Source organism: Salmo trutta, chromosome 27, assembly GCF_901001165.1.
Source record: "Salmo trutta chromosome 27, fSalTru1.1, whole genome shotgun sequence".
Classification (NCBI taxonomy): Eukaryota; Metazoa; Chordata; class Actinopteri; order Salmoniformes; family Salmonidae; genus Salmo; species Salmo trutta.
The window spans coordinates 24,449,583-24,469,323 of NC_042983.1; the positions used below are offsets into that span (position 1 = coordinate 24,449,583).

General features: G+C 44.7%; 1 protein-coding gene across 2 annotated transcripts in view; it reads left to right on the top strand.

Moving 5' to 3' along the window:
- The window catches only part of LOC115164669 (breakpoint cluster region protein), a 44,363-nt gene that overhangs the window by 22,287 nt on the left and 2,335 nt on the right, over positions 1 to 19,741 (top strand). For both annotated transcript variants that reach the window (XM_029717387.1, XM_029717388.1), the window contains 14 exons: positions 9,175 to 9,296; positions 9,423 to 9,588; positions 9,773 to 9,892; positions 11,886 to 11,961; positions 12,060 to 12,164; positions 12,311 to 12,385; positions 12,926 to 13,023; positions 13,115 to 13,246; positions 15,458 to 15,517; positions 15,850 to 15,959; positions 17,541 to 17,680; positions 18,066 to 18,200; positions 18,352 to 18,457; positions 18,603 to 18,765. In XM_029717387.1, coding sequence (XP_029573247.1) covers positions 9,175 to 9,296; positions 9,423 to 9,588; positions 9,773 to 9,892; positions 11,886 to 11,961; positions 12,060 to 12,164; positions 12,311 to 12,385; positions 12,926 to 13,023; positions 13,115 to 13,246; positions 15,458 to 15,517; positions 15,850 to 15,959; positions 17,541 to 17,680; positions 18,066 to 18,200; positions 18,352 to 18,457; positions 18,603 to 18,765 — 1,608 coding nt within the window. The remainder of the gene's footprint in view (positions 1 to 9,174; positions 9,297 to 9,422; positions 9,589 to 9,772; positions 9,893 to 11,885; positions 11,962 to 12,059; positions 12,165 to 12,310; positions 12,386 to 12,925; positions 13,024 to 13,114; positions 13,247 to 15,457; positions 15,518 to 15,849; positions 15,960 to 17,540; positions 17,681 to 18,065; positions 18,201 to 18,351; positions 18,458 to 18,602; positions 18,766 to 19,741) is intronic.

Below are 19,741 nucleotides of genomic sequence, written 5' to 3' on the forward strand. Positions count from 1 at the left end.
CCCTGTAGGCCGTCTCGTCATTGTTGGTAATCAAGCCTACCACTGTAGTGTCGTCTGCAAACTTGATGATTGAGTTGGAGGCGTGCATGGCCACGCAGTCGTGGGTGAACAAGGGAGTACAGGAGAGGGCTGAGAACACACCCTTGCGAGGCCCCAGTGTTGAGGATCAGCGGGGTGGAGATGTTGTTACCTACCCTCACCACCTGGGGGCGGCCCGTCAGGAAGTCCAGGACCCAGTTGCACAGGGCGGGGTCGAGACCCGGGGTCTCGAACTTGATGACGAGTTTGGAGGGTACTATGGTATTAAATGCTGAGCTGTAGTCGATGAACAGCATTCTCACATACAGTGGGGGGAAAAAGTATTTGATCCCCTCCTGATTTTGTACGTTTGCCCACTTACAAAGAAATTCAGTCTATAATTTTAATAGTAGGTTTATTTGAACAGTGAGAGACAGAATGACAACAAAAAAATCCAGAAAAACGCATGTCAAAAATGTTATAAAATGAGTTGCATTTTTTGCATAAGTATTTGACCCTTCTGCAAAACATGACTTAGTACTTGGTGGCAAAACCCTTGTTGGCAATCACAGAGGTCAGACGTTTCTTGTAGTTGGCCACCAGGTTTGCACACATCTCAGGAGGGATTTTGTCCCACTCCTCTTTGCAAATCTTCTCCAAGTCATTAAGGTTTCGAGGCTGACGTTTGGCAACTCGAACCTTCAGCTCCCTCCACAGATTTTCTATGGGATTAAGGTCTGGAGACTGGCTAGGCCACTCCAGGACCTTAATGTGCTTCTTCTTGAGCCACTCCTTTGTTGCATTGGCCGTGTGTTTTGGGTCATTGTCATGCTGGAATACCCATCCACGACCCATTTTCAATGCCCTGGCTGAGGGAAGGAGGTTCTCACCCAAGATTTGACGATACATGGCCCCGTCCATCGTCCCTTTGATGCGGTGAAGTTGTCCTGTCCCCTTAGCAGAAAAACACCCCCAAAGCATAATGTTTCCACCTCCATGTTTGACGGTGGAGATGGTGTTCTTGGGGTCATAGGCAGCATTCCTCCTCCTCGAAACACGGCGAATTGAGTTGATGTCAAAGAGCTCCATTTTGGTCTCATCTGACCACAACACTTTCACCAGTTGTCCTCTGAGTCATTCAGATGTTCATTAGCAAACTTCAGATGGGCATGTATATGTATTCTTGAGCAGGGGGACCTTGCGGGCGCTGCAGGATTTCAGTCCTTCAAGGCGTAGTGTGTTACCAATTGTTTTCTTGGTGACTATGGTCCCAGCTGCCTTGAGATCATTTACAAGATCCTCCCGTGTCGTTCTGGGCTGATTCCTCACCGTTCTCATGATCATTGCAACTCCACGAGGTAAGATCTTGCATGGAGCCCCAGGCCGAGGGAGATTGACAGTTCTTTTGTTTCTTCCATTTGTGAATAATCGCACCAAATGTTGTCACCTTCTCACCAAGCTGCTTGGCGATGGTCTTGTAGCCCATTTCAGCCTTGTGTAGGTCTACAGTCTTGTCCCTGACATCCTTGGAGAGCTCTTTGGTCTTGGCCATGGTGGAGAGTTTGGAATCTGATTGATTGCTTCTTTGGACAGGTGTCTTTTTTTACAGGTAACAAGCTGCGGTTAGGAGCACTCCCTTTAAGAGTGTGTTCCTAATCTCAGCTTGTTACCTCTATAAAAGACACCTGGGAGCCAGAAATCTTTCTGATTGAGAGGGGGTCAAATACTTATTTCCCTCATTAAAATGCAAATCAATTTATAACATTTCTGACATGCGGTTTTCTGGATATTTTTGTTGTTTTTCTGTCTCTCACTGTTCAAATAAACCTACCATTACAATTATAGACTGATCCTTTCTTTGTCAATGGGCAAACGTACAAAATCAGCAGGCGATCAAATACTTTTTTCCCCCACTGTAGGTATGCCTCTTGTCCATATGGGTTAGGGCAGTGTGCAGTGTGATTGCGATTGCGTCGTCTGTGGACCTATTGGGGCGGTAAACAAATTGGAGTGGGTCTAGGGTGTCAGGTAGGGTGGAGGTGATATGGTCCTTGACTAGTCTCTCAAAGCACTTCATGATGACGGAAGTGAGTGCTACGGGCCGGTAGTCATTTAGCTCAGTTACCTTAGCTTCCTTGGGAACAGGAACAATGGTGGCCCTCTTGAAGCATTTGGGGACAGCAGACTGGGATAAGGTTGATTGAATATGTCCGTAAACACACCAATCAGTGCTTCTCAGTTCCTGTAAAAGCCAGGGAAATGGTGTGTCTGTAAACTCCAATAAACCTGCGTTGTGAGTCAGATTCCTGCTGAGTCATCTCTGCCTGTCTGGTTTATTAGTGGAGGAAGTGGAGCGTAGAGGAGCGTAGAGGAAGCTCATGACAAAATAATATGGTTCTGACCAGGAAAGCCCATCGCACTGCCTACATCCTTGTCCTGGCTCCCCCACTCTCATCCTCCTGTCCCACTCTGAAGTCTGCTTCCCAGAAATGACCTGTAGCACGTCTTATCAAGTATCTGTCCAACCTTTCCTGTGGCGGCACGTACTAGTTACTTACCCTCACTCCCTCACCCCTGCTGAATTTCATCTATTATTACTGGAAACCTTTCCCACTATGTCCATCAGACTTCTTACAATAATTAAACGTGAGAATGAAACTCAGACAAACTACATTTCTGTATGGGTTGGCTCTATTGTAGTATTCCACAATTAATAGGCCTCTATTTGTTAAAGGCAAAATAAATGTAGTACTTGTAAGTGACTGGAGTTTGGTAGCTAACTGGATAAACTTACTGTGGTGATTGAAATCCAGGGTTCGATTTAGTTGGGCCTAGGGTTGCAAAGGGTCGGAAACTTTCCGGTAAATTTCCCTTGACGTTAAGCCCCAGAATTTTGGGAATTTTGCTTAAATTCATCAAAAAATGTAGCTTATAACAGTGAACCTTTTTTGTGGGATACACATAAGGCAATTCTAGGTCTTGTGGCATATTTTGGTGAAACTGTCCCCAATTCAATGGAATTGCAACCCTCTGCATGCACAGTGCATTCTTCCATCACATGTACAGCTGATTCTCAAGATCTTACACACTAATGAGATCCTATTGAGCCCACCCTACTACACTGTCTGAGCCAAGGACTACATGCTTTCTGGTAAGTTTTGATTACAATACTGGGTGGGGTGAATATATTTTATGACATAACAAAAAATCATGTAACTGGTAAATAGTAGTCTACAGCAAAGTGTGTTTAAATCATTTCTAACTTGTTAACAATTTCTGCTGGTTAGTTGCTACCATGTGGGTTTTAGCTTGATTGAGCCTGCTAACTAAGGAGTGTTAATCCATACATGTTAAGTAAAATAAAAAATATCTTACAAAGGAATTGTTTAATCTAACTGCTTAACTATTTATCTGTACATGGAATTGTATATATTTTTATTCTAATCTTTACAGGAAAATGCCACGGGCACTATCTGATGTTTGGAGACATTTCACTGCAGCTGATGTAGAAGGAAAAGCTGGGTACATTTGCAAAAACTGTGCCAAATCATATGTGAAGAATGAAACAAAGATGCAGAATCACCTGGCCAATGCATAAAGTTCCCTCAGCGCTCACAACAAGCAACCTCTGACAAAAGTCCCTCTACTTCTATTCGAGGTGAAAATGATGAATCAGACACCTTATCAATAGCAAGAGCTCATGGTCCTCCTGGAATCAGAATCATTTTACAGATGTACGTTGACATTTTTGGGGGGAGATGCGATGGATCATTGGGGATCATTCAATATTCCCTTTTGTTTTTCAGTGAAATCATCCCATGTGAAAAGTCAATCCATTTAATTAAAGCTAAATTCATAATAACATTTCTATTGGATGGATTTAATCATTTGAAATTATGTCTACTTATGATAAGGTAAAAGGTTTATGATTCTGGCTCTATATGATATGGTAAATATTTCCAATGCAAAAAACATCTACATTTAAATAGTATTCATATTCATTTGCATATATCCCCATTAATTCCCATATATTCCCAGGGAAAATTTCCACCTGAATATTCCCCAAAATGTGCAACCCTAGTTGGGCCCATCTTACCAATTTTGTCATCAGATAGTCATCCTCCATTTTGAGATATGTCAAAGTAACCGATGACCATGTCAATACAGTGACTATAAATCCATGAGGGCATCTCCCTGGTGGAGTTTTCCTTGTTTTTGCATAAATGTGGTTAGGTTGGTTTGGTCGAGTCCCACATGGGTGCTATTTTTTTTATTTATAAGCAGCTTTCAGCCCGTAGGGTCAAAGGTCAGTATTAACAGTCCAAGCATTCACAGCCCCACTCTAGCCACAGGAAGAGCAGATGTCACTGCATCAGTTACCAACCGCCCACTGGACTGGGCGGGCAGGCAGGATTATTAGGATCTATTCCTGTAAACACTGGCTCTTTTTTTTAACGAGTCCGATGCGAAGGATATACTGCTTTCTCGGGAACTGCCCAAATCCCTGTCATTTGCGTGGAGAAAAGACAGAGAAAAATGGTGCGGAGGTCGGGCTGCCTTCTGAGAATTCGTAGGCAAGTGATTATTAGCCAAGTGTGTCAATTTGTCAATAGCAGCTGATGCTCGATGTCTAATATTAAAGAAGTCTCGAGGTATTGCTCGCCTCAGGTAGAGTACCTTATGATAAACTGTAGACCACACTATCTACCAAGATATTTCTCATCTATATTATTCTTAGCCGTCTATTTACCACCTGGTTGAGTGCTAGCACTAAGACCGCACTCAACCAACTGTATAAGGCCATAAGCAAACAAGAAAATTATCATCCAGAAGCGGCGCTCCTAGTAGCTGGGGACTTTAATGCAGGCAAACATAAATCCGTTTTACCTATTTTCTAACAGCATGTGCAACCAGAGGAAAAAGAACTCTACACTGCGTGCACAATTATTAGGCAAATTGTATTCCTCGAGATTAATTTTATTGTTGAACAAACACAATGCTCTCAGTCAATCCAAAATGTTATTGAACCTCAAACCTGAATGTTTAACAAGGGAAAAGTTGTCTTTCTCAGGGAAATATATAAGTGTGCAGAATTATTAGGCAACTATTAGTGTGCAGAATTATTAGGCAACTAAATTACAAAAATAATTTCTCTCAACTCACTTGTTTATTCTCAATTTTTAGGGTAAGTGTAACAGATAAGTAACACAAAATTACAATTAAATAACATTTTTGGCCTTTCAGAAATATTCAGTGACCAATATAGCCACCCTTATTTTCAATAACTGCCAATAGCCTTCCATCATGGAGTCTGTCAGTTTCTTGATCTGTTCACGATCAATTTTCGATGAAGCAGCAACCACAGCCTCCCAAATGCTGTTCAAAAAGGTGTATTGTCTTCCATCACTGTAAATCTCACGTTTGAGAAGGGCCCACAAGTTCTCAATAGGATTTAAGTCAGGTGAGGAAGGGGGCCAGGTCATTATTCAGGCATCTTTGAGGCCCTTGCTGGCTAGCCAAGCAGTGGAGTACTTGGATGCATGTGATGGAGCATTGTCCTGCATAAAGATCATGGCCTTCTAGAATGCTGAGGACTTCTTCCTGTACCACTGTTTGATGAAAGAATATTCCAGAAACTGGCAGTAGGTTTGGGAGTTGAGTTTCAGTCCATCTTCAACCCGAAAAGGTCCAACTACCCCATCCTCAATGATAGCAGCCCATACCAGTACCCCTCCTGCACCTTGCTGGCACCTGACTCAGTGGTGCCCTGTGTCCATTACTGATCCAGCTACGGGCCCATCCATTTGGTCTATCAAGAGTCACTTTCATTTCATCTGTCCATAAAACCTTTGAAAAATCTGTCTTCAGGTATTTCTTTGCCCAATCTTGACGCTTCAACTTGTGAATCTTATTCAGTGGTGGTCTTGTTTCAGTCTTCTTGACCTTGGCCATGTCTCTGAGCACTTGACACCTTGTACTTCTGAACACTCCAGGTAGGTTGCAGTTCTGGAATATGGTGGCACTGGAGGATAATGGGTTCCTGGTAGTTTGACGTTTAATTCTTCTCAAGTCTTTTGCAGTTAATTTGCGCCTTTTCTTCCCCATGCGTTTTTTGCGCCCCAGTTGACAATTCGCAAAAAAACTTTTGAATGTCCGGTGGTCACACCTCAATAGTTTAGCTATTTAAAGAGTGTCGCATCCGTCTGAAAGGCATTTTACATTTTTGGCTTTTCAGTGTCAGTTAAATTAGTTTTTTGGCCCATTTTACCTGAGGTAATGAGGCTGCCTAATAATTATGCACACCTTGATATAAGGTGTTATTCACTTTCGCCACACCCTCCCTCATTACACAAATACATATCACCTGAAAATGATTAAATCCAATAAGCATTCAAGTTTATATGGTTTGGAGTTCGAAAATGTGAATAGAAACAATGATAAGATTAGAATACTCACTTGCTTAATAATTGTGCACGCAATGTAGACCACCTTTACTCCACACACAGAGATACATACAAAGCTCTCCCTCGCCCTCCATTTGGCAAATCCGACCATAATTCTATCCTCCTGATTCCTGCTTACAAGCAAAAACTAAAGCAGGAAGTACCAGTGACTCGCTCAATACGGAAGTGGTAAGATGCCGCGGATGCTACGCTACAGGACTGTTTTGCTAGCACAGACTGGAATATGTTCCGGGATTCATCCAATGGCATTGAGTACACCACCTCAGTCATCGGCTTCATCAATAAGTGCATCGACGACGTGCGTGGACCAACTGGCAAGTGTCTTCACTGACATTTTCAACCTCTCCCTGACATAGGCTGTAATACCTACATGTTTCAAGCAGACCACCATAGTCCCTGTGCCCAAGGAAGCGAAGGTAACCTGCCTAAAATGATTACCGCCCTGTAGCACTCACGTCGGTAGCCATGAAGTGTTTGAAAGGCTGGTCATGGCTCACATCAACAGCATCATCCCAGATAAGCGAGACTCACTCCAATTCGCACACCGCCCCAACAGATCCACAGATGACGCAATCACACTCCACACTGCCCTTTCCCACCTGGACAAAAGGAACACCTATGTGAGAATGCTATTCATTGACTACAGCTCAGCTGGTAAGGGTAGGCAACAACACGTCTGCCACGCCGATCCTCAACACTGGGGCCCCTCGGGGCTGTGTGCTTAGTCCCCTCCTGTACTCCCTTGTTCATCCACAACTGTGTGGCCAAACACGACTCCAACACCATCATTAAGTTTGCTGACAACACAACAACAATGAGACAGCCTATAGGGAGGAGGTCAAAGACCTGGCAGTGTGGTGCCAGGACAACAACCTCTCACTCAATGTGAGCTAGACAAAGGAGCTGATCATGGACTACAGGAAAAGGCGGGCTGAACAGGCCCCCATTAACATAGACGGGGCTGTAGTGGAGCGGGTTGAGAGTTTCAAGTTCCTTGGTGTTCACTTCACCAATGAACTATCATGGTCCAAACACACCAAGACAGTTGTGAAGAGGGCACAACAACACCTTTCCCCCCCTCAGGAGACTGAAAAGATTTGGCATTTGGCATGGGTCCCCAGATCCTTAAGTTCTACAGCTGCACCATCGAGAGCATCTTGACCGGTTGAATCACCGCCTGGTATGACAACTGCTCGGCATCTGACCGTAAGCCGCTACAGAGGGTAGCCATAAGACTGCTGAACAATGAATCAAATGGCCACCCAGATTATTTGAACTGCACTGTTGGATAAGGGCTTGTAAGTAAGCATTTCACGGTAAGGTCTGCACCTGTTGTATTTGGCGCATGTGACAAATAAAGTTTGATTTGATTTTCTTTAATAACAAGACACTGATTTAACTTGATATCTTTCATTTACACTTTTTACAACCAGGTCTCAAATCTGTTTGAGGACAGATGTTAATTTATGAGAAGAGGATATCTTTATCCCAGCAGCTTCTAGAAGTTAGTTAAAATATTATGTTACTATTCAGCAGAGGTTTCACTATTATTCGAGTGACAAGCAAGTCACAAGGTCTGAGTCTCAAGTCGAGTTCAAAGTAGAACGGGTTGAGTTTCGAGTCAAGTCCAAGTCGTGAATTCTAAGCGCGTTGAGTCAAGTTTTTTTTCAAGTCAAGAAAAAAATTATCTATACATGCAATGACTTGCTGAAATACAAATCTGTGTCTATTTATTGAGACTACCAGAGGGTTTTTTTAAATTATTTTTGTCTACAACACATTTTGATTATGTAATTCGTTTTAACAACAAATTCCAAATGCAAGTAAATGATTAATTATCAGACCAGTAGCCAGTAGTAGTAATTGTTGCTTGATGCAAAAAAAACTCACTGTGCTAGCTCACTCGACCTGTTGATTGAAAGTTTGCTGGTCCAATCAGAGGGCCAAGTGTGCGTTTTAACTAGCCAATCTGTTTTTTGTTTTTTTGCAAGTGTGATGCTGGCATGCAGCTGTCTCTGGCTGCTTGGACAGTAGAGACTCTGTGCCACAAAATGAGTGACAAAACGTTACCAAACCTGGCCAGATAATTTCAAGTCAAAGTCGAGTCTTGAAGCTCCAAGTCCAAGTATAGTTATTTTATTTTCTGTCGAGTGTCAAGTCATCAAATATGTCATATGACTTGAGTCCTCACCTCTGCTATTCAGTGCAAGTATTCCTTTTGGAGATGCTCCTCCTGTCTAGAACCAGTCAGGCCACATACATCAGATACTGGTTCCACTTGAGGGCCATAATAACATGTTCTGACCATGTGTCATATGTAGGGATACAAAATTCCATCAACTTTCAATAAATTCCCTGATTTTCCCGAAATCCCGGAATTTTGCAACCCTAGTCACGTGAGTCATCAGAGTACATTTATTGTTTATGAAACCCACTCGACAACTACTGATTTTGTGTTCTGGGTATAATCTGTGTTCTGTCAACTGTGAATTGATTGAATGAGGGGGTTAAGGGTCAGCTGCCTGAGGTACAGCTCTCATTTGCTGAATGTGATGGGGTCAGAAAGCAACTTGATAAGGAAATTACTCAAAAACGTTTCCATACCACCACTGGTGGTGTGGAAGCAAATTCTAGCAAATATGAATAGAAAAAATATCCAATGAATGTGTGATTCCCTGTTTTGCCCCTGTAGAACCGTCAGCTGTTGAGGGACTGCTTCATGGTGGAGCTGGTGGAGGGATCCAGAAAGCTTCGCCATGTCTTCCTCTTCACAGACTTACTTCTCTGTGCCAAGTTGAAGAAACAGACTGCAGGGTGAGTGTAGATTTACTGATGGACCAGATGGTTTGTTTAATATCCTGGCTGTGGTGTTCATTACCTGTGTGTGTGTGTGTGTGTGTGTGTGTGTGTGTGTGTGTGTGTGTGTGTGTCTCTCTCCAGGAAAGGCCAGCAGTATGACTGTAAGTGGTACATCCCACTGTCAGACCTCACCTTCCAGACCATTGAGGACTCAGAGGCCACGCCCATACCCCAGGTCCAGGAAGAGGAGATTGACGCCATGAAGATCAGAATCTCACAGATCAAGAACGAGCTCCAGAGAGAGAAGGTGACAACAGACGTCAGACAGAGGGGAAATCCCTGTAGTGTTGTAACGGATCACTTTATTACAATAATGTTGAAACACTTGACCAGATTATGGCTTCATAAGAGCCATTAATGACTGAGACAGTGCTATACATTGAGACGGCAGCAGCTGTCTGAGTGCTCTTCTTCTATATGCGTCTGTGCAGAGAACCACTAAAGGAGGGAAGGCGATGGAGCGTTTGAGGAAGAAGCTGTCGGAGCAGGACTCTCTGCTGCTGCTCATGTCCCCCAGCATGGCCTTTAGAGTGGCCAACAGGAACGGCAAGGTGAGCCAGCCACTGACTGATTACTCTCTCTCTGCACCCATGGTTCTGCAAGGTCATATCTAACAACTACACAGCTCATTGTTTGTACTTTGAAATATTTTGGTCCAGGGTCTGCTGCCCCCTACAGGTGTAGAAATGTGGTACAGACATTTACATTTACATTTAAGTCATTTAGCAGACGCTCTTATCCAGAGCAACTTACAAATTGGTGCATTCACCTTATGATATCCAGTGGAACAACCACTTTACAATAGTGCATCTAAATCTTTTAAGGGGGGGGTTAGAAGGATTACTTTATCCTATCGCAGGTATTCCTTAAAGAGGTGGGGTTTCAGGTGTCTCCGGAAGGTGGTGATTCACTCCGCTGTCCTGGCGTCGTGAGGGAGCTTGTTCCACCATTGGGGTGCCAGAGCAGCGAACAGTTTTGACTGGGCTGAGCGGGAACTGTGCTTCCTCAGAGGTAGGGAGGCGAGCAGGCCAGAGGTGGATGAACGCAGTGCCCTTGTTTGGGTGTAGGGCCTGATCAGAGCCTGAAGGTACGGAGGTGCCGTTCCCCTCACAGCTCCGTAGGCAAGCACCATGGTCTTGTAGCGGATGCGAGCTTCAACTGGAAGCCAGTGGAGAGAGCGGAGGAGCGGGGTGACGTGAGAGAACTTGGGAAGGTTGAACACCAGACGGGCTGCGGCGTTCTGGATCAGTTGTAGGGGTTAAATGGCACAGGCAGGGAGCCCAGCCAACAGCGAGTTGCAGTAATCCAGACGGGAGATGACAAGTGCCTGGACTAGGACCTGCGCCGCTTCCTGTGTGAGGCAGGGTCGTACTCTGCGAATGTTGTAGAGCATGAACCTACAGGATCGGGTCACCGCCTTGATGTTAGTGGAGAACGACAGGGTGTTGTCCAGGGTCACGCCAAGGTTCGTAGCACTCTGGGAGGAGGACACAAGGGAGTTGTCAACCGTGATGGCGAGATCATGGAACGGGCAGTCCTTCCCCGGGAGGAAGAGCAGCTCCGTCTTGCCGAGGTTCAGCTTGAGGTGGTGATCCGTCATCCACACTGATATGTCTGCCAGACATGCAGAGATGCGATTTGCCACCTGGTTATCAGAAGGGGGAAAGGAGAAGATTAATTGTGTGTCGTCTGCATAGCAATGATAGGAGAGACCATGTGAGGATATGACAGAGCCAAGTGACTTGGTGTATAGTGAGAATAGGAGAGGGCCTAGAACAGAGCCCTGGGGGACACCAGTGGTGAGAGCACGTGGTGCGGAGACAGATTCTCGCCACGCCACCTGGTAGGAGCGACCTGTCAGGTAGGACGCAATCCAAGCGTGGGCCGCGCCGGAGATGCCCAGCTCGGAGAGGGTGGAGAGGAGGATCTGATGGTTCACAGTATCAAAGGCAGCAGATAGGTCTAGAAGGATGAGAGCAGAGGAGAGAGAGTTAGCTTTAGCAGTGCGGAGAGCCTCCGTGACACAGAGAAGAGCAGTCTCAGTTGAATGCCCAGTCTTGAAACCTGACTGATTAGGATCAAGAAGGTCATTCTGAGAGAGATAGCAGGAGAGCTGGCCAAGGATGGCACGTTCAAGAGTTTTGGAGAGAAAAGAAAGAAGGGATACTGGTCTGTAGTTGTTGACATCGGAGGGATCGAGTGTAGGTTTTTTCAGAAGGGGTGCAACTCTCGCTCTCTTGAAGACGGAAGGGACGTAGCCAGCGGTCAAGGATGAGTTGATGAGCGAGGTGAGGTAGGGGAGAAGGTCTCCGGAAATGGTCTGGAGAAGAGAGGAGGGGATAGGGTCAAGTGGGCAGGTTGTTGGGCGGCCGGCCGTCACAAGACGCGAGATTTCATCTGGAGAGAGAGGGGAGAAAGAGGTCAAAGCACAGGGTGGGGCAGTGTGAGCAGGACCAGCGGTGTCGTTTGACTTAGCAAACAGCATTGCTAAGATGTCTGTTGTATTGTATAGCAGAGGGCTCCATGTTCTTTTGTGTGTTTCAGGGCTTCACATTCCTCATCTCGTCAGATTACGAACGTGCGGAGTGGAAGGACATCATCCGCGAGCAACAGAAGAAGTGTGAGTGTTCTCTGCAACATAAGCTATGCTTGTGACAATCCCATGATTGAGCTGATGGTGGCTGTCAGTCTCTCTCTGAACTCCATTCCCTCATGCAGGTTTCAAAAGCTTCTCTTTGACCTCTCTGGAGCTGCAGATGCTCACCAACTCATGTGTGAAGCTTCAGACGGTCCATACTATACCAATGACCATGAATAAAGAAGGTAGGCCATAGACACAACTGATACAGCATTGGTAAGGATGGAAGACTGGTTAGTAATGTCACACTTATTAATAATAAGAGAGGGAGATGTTTATTAGTATTGTTTTTGATTGAACAACTCATGACTTTCCCTTCTCCTCTCTTTAGAAGATGAATCGTCTGGATTCTACGGTTTTCTGAATGTCATTGTTCACTCTGCATCAGGCCTCCAACAGAGCTTGAGTAAGTGGCTCAGTTGTGTATTTTCTCCATATTTTTGGTGTCCTACACTGATCACCTTGAATGGAGTATAGCCAAGGCTGTCCTTCCCTTCCGCTGTCAGTCTCCTCCAGTCCGGCTGTCACCTGGCAGTCAGCGGACATTCCCATGTGGAACAGCTGCTGGGGAACAGTCAGAACTCTGAGGATTAACAAGGAACACTGTGGTCCGGCCACAGCTGGTCTGGATGGAAAACCCCTGTCGTCTCACTCTTTGTCCCAAATACAGTCACGCGTACAGCTCACATGCATACAGTATCTCTTATTTTATAACGAATCTGACCTGTTAATCCAGATGTATACATGCTCTGGACAGGAAATATTTTCCTCAATACTTACCAGATTCAGAGGGCATGGCAAGTTGTATTGTGAGGATTGTCACAAAGTATGTTTTAACAGTGTAGGGCAAAGTACATGTATACTCCTCCATCCAGGTCTTACTGTGACTCTGTGTGTATCCCTATGAACCATGCTAACTCCATGAACTGTTTCTTCTTCCACACAGATCTCTACTGCACTCTGGAGGTGGACTCCTTTGGCTATTTTGTGAACAAAGCCAAGACACGAGTGTACAGAGACTCCACAGAACCCAAGTGGAACGAGGTGAGGATGCCACGTGTCAGTTAGTGTCCTGTCTATTCAGCCTTATCTGCTGGATTGATTCTTACCTGTTTTTTTTGCTGTTTCCCTGCAGGAGTTTGAGATTGAGCTGGAAGGCTCTCAGACTCTGAGGTTGCTGTGTTATGAGAAGTGCTACAACAAAGCCAAGCAAAACAAGGAGGACGGAGAGAGCACAGACAGGATCATGGCCAAAGGACAGATACAGGTACGGAGTGAGAGTATGAAGCACAGTTTGTGTTGCCTGTCACGCTGGTCTACAGTGTCAACAGTGACATAGCTGAATTAACTAATAGGCCACAGTGGTGAAAATGACTTATCTAGTATGTCAGCCCCAATAGCTGCCCTGTCTGTGGATAATCCCACCATGTGTGGTTCTGTGGTGAGGAAAAGGGCTGTGGGGGCTGCTCCTGGGTCACCTCAGCCTGACTGGTGATGGGGTGTTGTGACAGAGGGGGGATTACAGTTGGGAAGGGAAACAGGCTGACCAAATGTAGCCCCTGGCACAGATCCATCCAGTGGAAGTGAGACAGAGCGGGACACCTCTCAGAAAAACCCTGAAAACATCCAATAGAGAACATTGTATGTTTGTCTTTTGAATAGACAATGTACTGTTTCTATTGTCTTTTTGGACAATCCACAGCCAACGTGGTCCCACACTTCAATTAAATTGTGTGTGACCCTCTGGCCTGGGTCTGATCTGTTTGTGGAATTTGAGATAAGTGCTGATTGGAGAGGCAGTCTGAACATTGTGTGTGCATGTGTGCCCAAATGTTTGGGGATTAAAAAGAGACAGATCAGATGTGGGAGGGTTTGGTTGAAAGGAGAAAGGGTCAGACAAAGGCGCTCAGTTAGGAGGAGCCAGTAGACCCAAAAAATATCTACCAACTGGTGACTGATGAGGATCCTGTAGGAGGCTGGGGGTTGTAGTTCTCATAACAACCTCTGAGCAGCCACCAGCGTGTGTCCATAATCACAGGAGGAGGGGATTCTCAGGAGTTAATCCACATATCCATCTGGGAACTGGAACAACAGGGAGGCAGCGTGGTTGAGAGGCTGCCTTTGTTCAACTTGTTTTTTATCTGGTGTGGAAGGATTGATAGCATGACAGGGTTAAGAAGTTGACAGGACACACACTTGTGGGGGACTCTACTGGACCACTAAAAGACTATGCGGGCCTCAGGATTCTTTGAGACAATACAATAACCATATCAGATCAGAGGGATCCAATCCCATGCTGTTTGGTGGGGATTGTTTAGGAGAGAGTGGCTGATTTGGAAGATTATTTTCTGGACTGCTGTCTTGTTTTGTTTGTCCCATTGTTTGGTACAGTACATTAGTGGTGAAAGTAGAGAGTGAGCAACTGAGTCTCAACTAAAAGAATGGGTGAGACCTGTACTGAAGAGCTGATTCTGGATCAGACCAGCAGTCTGATTGGAGAGGTGAACACTAGCAGCTGTTCTCTGGAGGATGAGGGGGACACAGGTCCCAGGAAGCCCCCAGGCACAGGGGCACGGCTGTGGGGCAAGGTCCGCAGCACTCTGCTCAGACAGAAGGTAAAGACATGTCACACATAAGAGAGAGAATGGTCTTTATTGTTGTCGTGGATGGTATTTGATTAGGAACATTACGAGAGGGTAGGGTAGATATTTTAATATGTACATACATCCTTAGTTGGTACATCTTTTAAGTATCCTTGAACGTGTTATATTCTCATACTTAATACTCTATTCTCTTTTGATAAGTCCACCGCCTTATGTAAGAAGATGTCCACAGAACAAAAAGATTAAGATTACCAGAGTTATATTGAGTATCTGTTGGTTCCTTGGCTGAGAGGACATCTGTCATGGTCGGTCATATGAATACCATGAGATGATGTTATCACAACACTTGTGCCTGACCACTAGAAAGAACTGTTGGCAGCTTGGTGTTGGTCAGATGATTAAAATAGCACAGTAACTTGAGTTGACACTACTCAACCATATGGAGCTTATGTAAGGATGAGGGAAAGTGATGGGTAACTGGTATGTAAGACCCAGGCTCACTGATTGGAAAGAAATACAAAATAACCATCTTCATCATTGAATCAATCCTTTTGTGCAGTTTTAGCTTTTCTTCTGTGAAATTATAATTTCCTTCTAATATGGACAGTTTCCTTCAAAGTTGTTTTATTTTTTATACTGTAAGTTGGAAAGGATCAAGAGGCTAACTGTGCGAAACATTCTAGTGGTTTAAATATCTCAGTGGTTCTTAATAATAAAATGGATGTCATTAATACAGTACTATAACATGTCTGTACTGAGATAAAGACTGCATCAATCCCACACCATCATGGTGTCTGTACAGCGTCTGTCTGAACAGTTTGTCTTTACTGGGTCAGATAATTGCTCTGACTGACAGATGTCTCCATATTTTCTAGCTGGATCCCCAGACCCTACAAAGCAAAGACTGGCAAAGAACAGTCATCACCATGAACGGAGTACGTATTACCAGCATAGGAAATGTTAAATCATCACTGTTTTTCACAAATCTTTCTGAAACCACACCATCTTACTTTTTTTTGTTTTGCAAAGGGACAGTTTTTGGCACCACTTTATACTCCAGTGGCCAGTGTAACCATTGTTGAATAAGTTATCTAGGCCTGTATAACATGGTAATTACAATGGTTTTTCCAATGATGATTACTGTGGTATAAAGACTTTTCAATATTAAGTGTGCCCCCTGTATTTACATTTACTGTGTTGATGATGTTACATGCAATGGTCTTCATTTCTCTGACTGCTGGCTAATTCTTAACTTCTCTTGGTACAGATTGAGGTGAAGCTGTCAATGAAGTTCACCAGCAGAGAGTTCAGTCTAAAGAGAATGCCCTCGCGGAAACAGTCAGGCGTGTTTGGGGTGAAAATAAGTGTTGTAACCAAGTGAGTGAATAATGTGTCTTTGTTAGCCTCTGTATAATCTCAGCACCCATAACCAAATCAGCTCATGTTAAGCCTGTCATGAGAGCCTCAGTGTAATGCATACCACATTTCTGTGACCAACACAGATCAGACCTAATATTGCCAAATGAATGGGATACCTCCTCCAACCTCCTTCACTTTCAATGTAAGGCCAGGAATAACTCTCAAAGACATGCCTTGTTTGGGTTTTTCTATTTTCATAGGGAGCCCAAGGCTCTCATGATAATTTGTAAAGTAACTCTAAACTTCAGCCCCTTATGGGCAGGTTTTATTTGAGAAAACATAATTTTATAGTGCTGAAGATGCAATACTGCAGGATGGACGTCTTTTTCAGTGTTCACTTTACTCTACTAGTAGAAAGAAGGCAGCGGCCATTTCTCCATACTGGGAACAGGTATTACATACTGGGAACAGGTTTTACATACTGGGAACAGGTTTTACATACTGGGAACAGGTTTTACATACTGGGAACAGGTTTTACATACTGGGGAACAGGTTTTACATACTGGGGAACGGGTATTACATACTGGGGAACAGAATTTACATACTGGGGAACAGGTATTACATACTGGGGAACCGGTATTACATACTGGGGAACCGGTATTACATACTGGGGAACCGGTATTACATACTGGGGAACCGGTTTTACATACTGGGGAACAGGTATTACATACTGGGGAACAGGTATTACATACTGGGGAACAGGTTTTACATACTGGGGAACAGGTTTTACATACTGGGGAACAGGTTTTACATACTGGGGAGCAGGTATTACATACTGGGGAGCAGGTATTACATACTGGGGAACAGGTTTTACATACTGGGGAACAGGTTTTACATACTGGGGAACAGGTTTTACCTACTGGGGAACAGGTTTTACCTACTGGGGAACAGGTTTTACATACTGGGGAACAGGTTTTACCTACTGGGGAACAGGTTTTACCTACTGGGGAGCAGGTTTTACATACTGGGGAACAGGTTTTACATACTGGGAACAGGTTTTACATACTGGGGAACAGGTTTTACATACTGGGGAACAGGTTTTACATACTGGGGAACAGGTTTTACATACTGGGGAACAGGTTTTACCTACTGGGGAACAGGTTTTACATACTGGGGAACCGGTATTACATACTGGGGAACAGGTTTTACATACTGGGGAACAGGTTTTACCTACTGGGGAACAGGTTTTACATACTGGGGAACCGGTATTACATACTGGGGAACAGGTTTTACCTACTGGGGAACAGGTTTTACATACTGGGGAACAGGTTTTACATACTGGGGAACAGGTTTTACCTACTGGGGAGCAGGTTTTACATATTAAAACAGAAAAATTATCTGGATATAGTTTATGCACTACCACAATACATAAACACCAGCTGTGTAGTCAGAAATGAGACACCCAGTTATGCAGTCACAGGTAACAGTAGTGTAAAGTACTGGACTTCTTGTTTCCTGCATTGATCCTGTTTTAATCCTGGTGTGTGTGTGTGTGTGTGTGTGTGTGTGTGTGTGTGTGTGTGTTTGTGTCCTTGACAGACGGGAGCGGTCCAAGGTGCCCCTCATCGTGAAGCAGTGTGTAGAGGAGATTGAGCGCCGGGGCATGGAGGAGGTGGGAATCTACCGGGTCTCAGGGGTGGCTACAGACATCCAGGCCCTGAAGGGTGCATTTGATGCCAGTGAGTACACAGACCTTGGGTCTCCTCCATAGCAAATAATACGCAGGTTGACATTTATTGTCATGAGTCTTGTCCTGGAGGCAGAACTGAGCGATTTTCCCTTAGATAGGCCAACTGCAAAATCAAAATTGGCTATATTGTAAAAATGTATGACAATAAACATTTGTTTTTTGTTCTCAACATAACTTGAATCAGATTTTATGACTTTGTGGCTGTGACAGCTAGTGAGCACTCTGCAGAGCTGCCTCCATAACAGTGACGAACAACGCTAACCTGCAAATAATACAGCAAGGAGTGTACATTGTCATTAATGGATTACTATTATTTTTACCGTCTTGCAGCTTACTGTTCCCCCTGATTATAATGTCCTTCCTGTGATTGACAGACAATAAGGATGTGTCGGTGATGATGAGTGAGATGGATGTGAATGCCATTGCTGGAACGCTGAAGCTGTATTTCCGTGAGCTGCCGGAACCTCTTTTCACAGATGACCTGTACCCCAACTTCGCTGGAGGCATCGGTCAGTCTCTCCTTGTAACCTCAAAGCCTTCCATTGCTTTTCATATTGTCATTGTGAATACAGCATAAGCGTGAAATTTAACAAACCATTCAACATAGATCCGGTAGTGCAGTTACCACAAAAAAAGCTAACTAATTGTATCCTCTTTCAGCCCTGTCAGACAGTGTGGCTAAGGAGAGCTGTATGCTGAACCTGCTGCTATCACTCCCAGAACCCAACCTGGTCACCTTCCTCTTCCTGCTGGACCACCTGAAGAGGTATAGTCCCCCAAAGTGGCATCATGTTCTATTCTGTGACATGAATACAGTCAGATAGCTGTCATTCAAATCCTCTTGCTAATATCTCCTTCCTTTTTCTCTGCATCCCACAAGCTGACACTTCATATCATCTGTGTTCTTATAGGATTGCTGATAATGAGAGTGTTAACAAGATGTCTTTCCACAACCTGGCCACGGTCTTTGGCCCCACCCTGCTCCGCCCCTCTGAGAAAGACAGCAAGATCCCAGCCAATGCCACACAGCCCATCACTATGAATGACAGCTGGTCACTGGAGGTTATGTCACAGGTACTATAGTGTCTATTGAAAGTAAGCTTCCATGTTGATTTTAGTTGCTGAGGTAGATTGAGCTACACCACATATTCAAAAACATGTGGACACCCCTTCAAATTAGTAGGTTCTTCTATTTCAGCCACACCCGTTGCTGACAGGTGTATAATGTCGAGCACACATCCATGCAATCTCCATGGACAAACATTGGCAGTAGAATGGCCTTACCGAAGAGCGCAGTGACTTTCAACTTGGCACCGTCATAGGATGCCACCTTTCCATCAAGTCAGTTCGTAAAATGTCTACCCTGCTAGAGCTGTCCAGATCAACTGTAAGTGCTGTTATTTTGAAGTGGAAACGTCTAGGACCAACAACGGCTCAGACATGAAGTGGTAAGCCGCACAAGCTCACAGAACAGGACGGCCGAGTGCTGAAGCGTGTAGAAATCGTCTGTCCTTGGTTGCAACACTCACTACTGAGTTCCAAACTGCCTCTCGAAGCAACGTCTGCACAAGAACTGTTCGTCGGGAGCTTCATGAAATGGATTTCCATGGCCTAGCAGCCGGACACAAGCCTAAGATCACCATGCGCAATGCCAAAGCGCAATGTAAAGCTCGTCGCCATTGGACTCTAGAGCAGTGGAAACGCGTTTTCTGTAGTGATGAATCACGCTTCACCATCTGGCAGTCCGACGGACGAATGTGGGTTTGGCGGATGCAAGGAGAACGCTACCTGCCTGAATGTATAGTGCCAACTGTAAAGTTTGGTGGAGGAGGAATAAAGATCTGGGGCTGTTTTTCATGGTTCAGGCTAGGCCCCTTAGTTCTAGTGAAGGGAAATCTTAATGCTACAGCATACAATGACATTATAGATAAATCTGCGCTTCCAACTTTTGTTTTAGTATAATAATGTCCCCGTGCATAAAGCGAGGTCCATACAGAAATGGTTTGTCGAGATCGGTGTGGAAGAACTTGACTGGCCTACACAGAGCCCT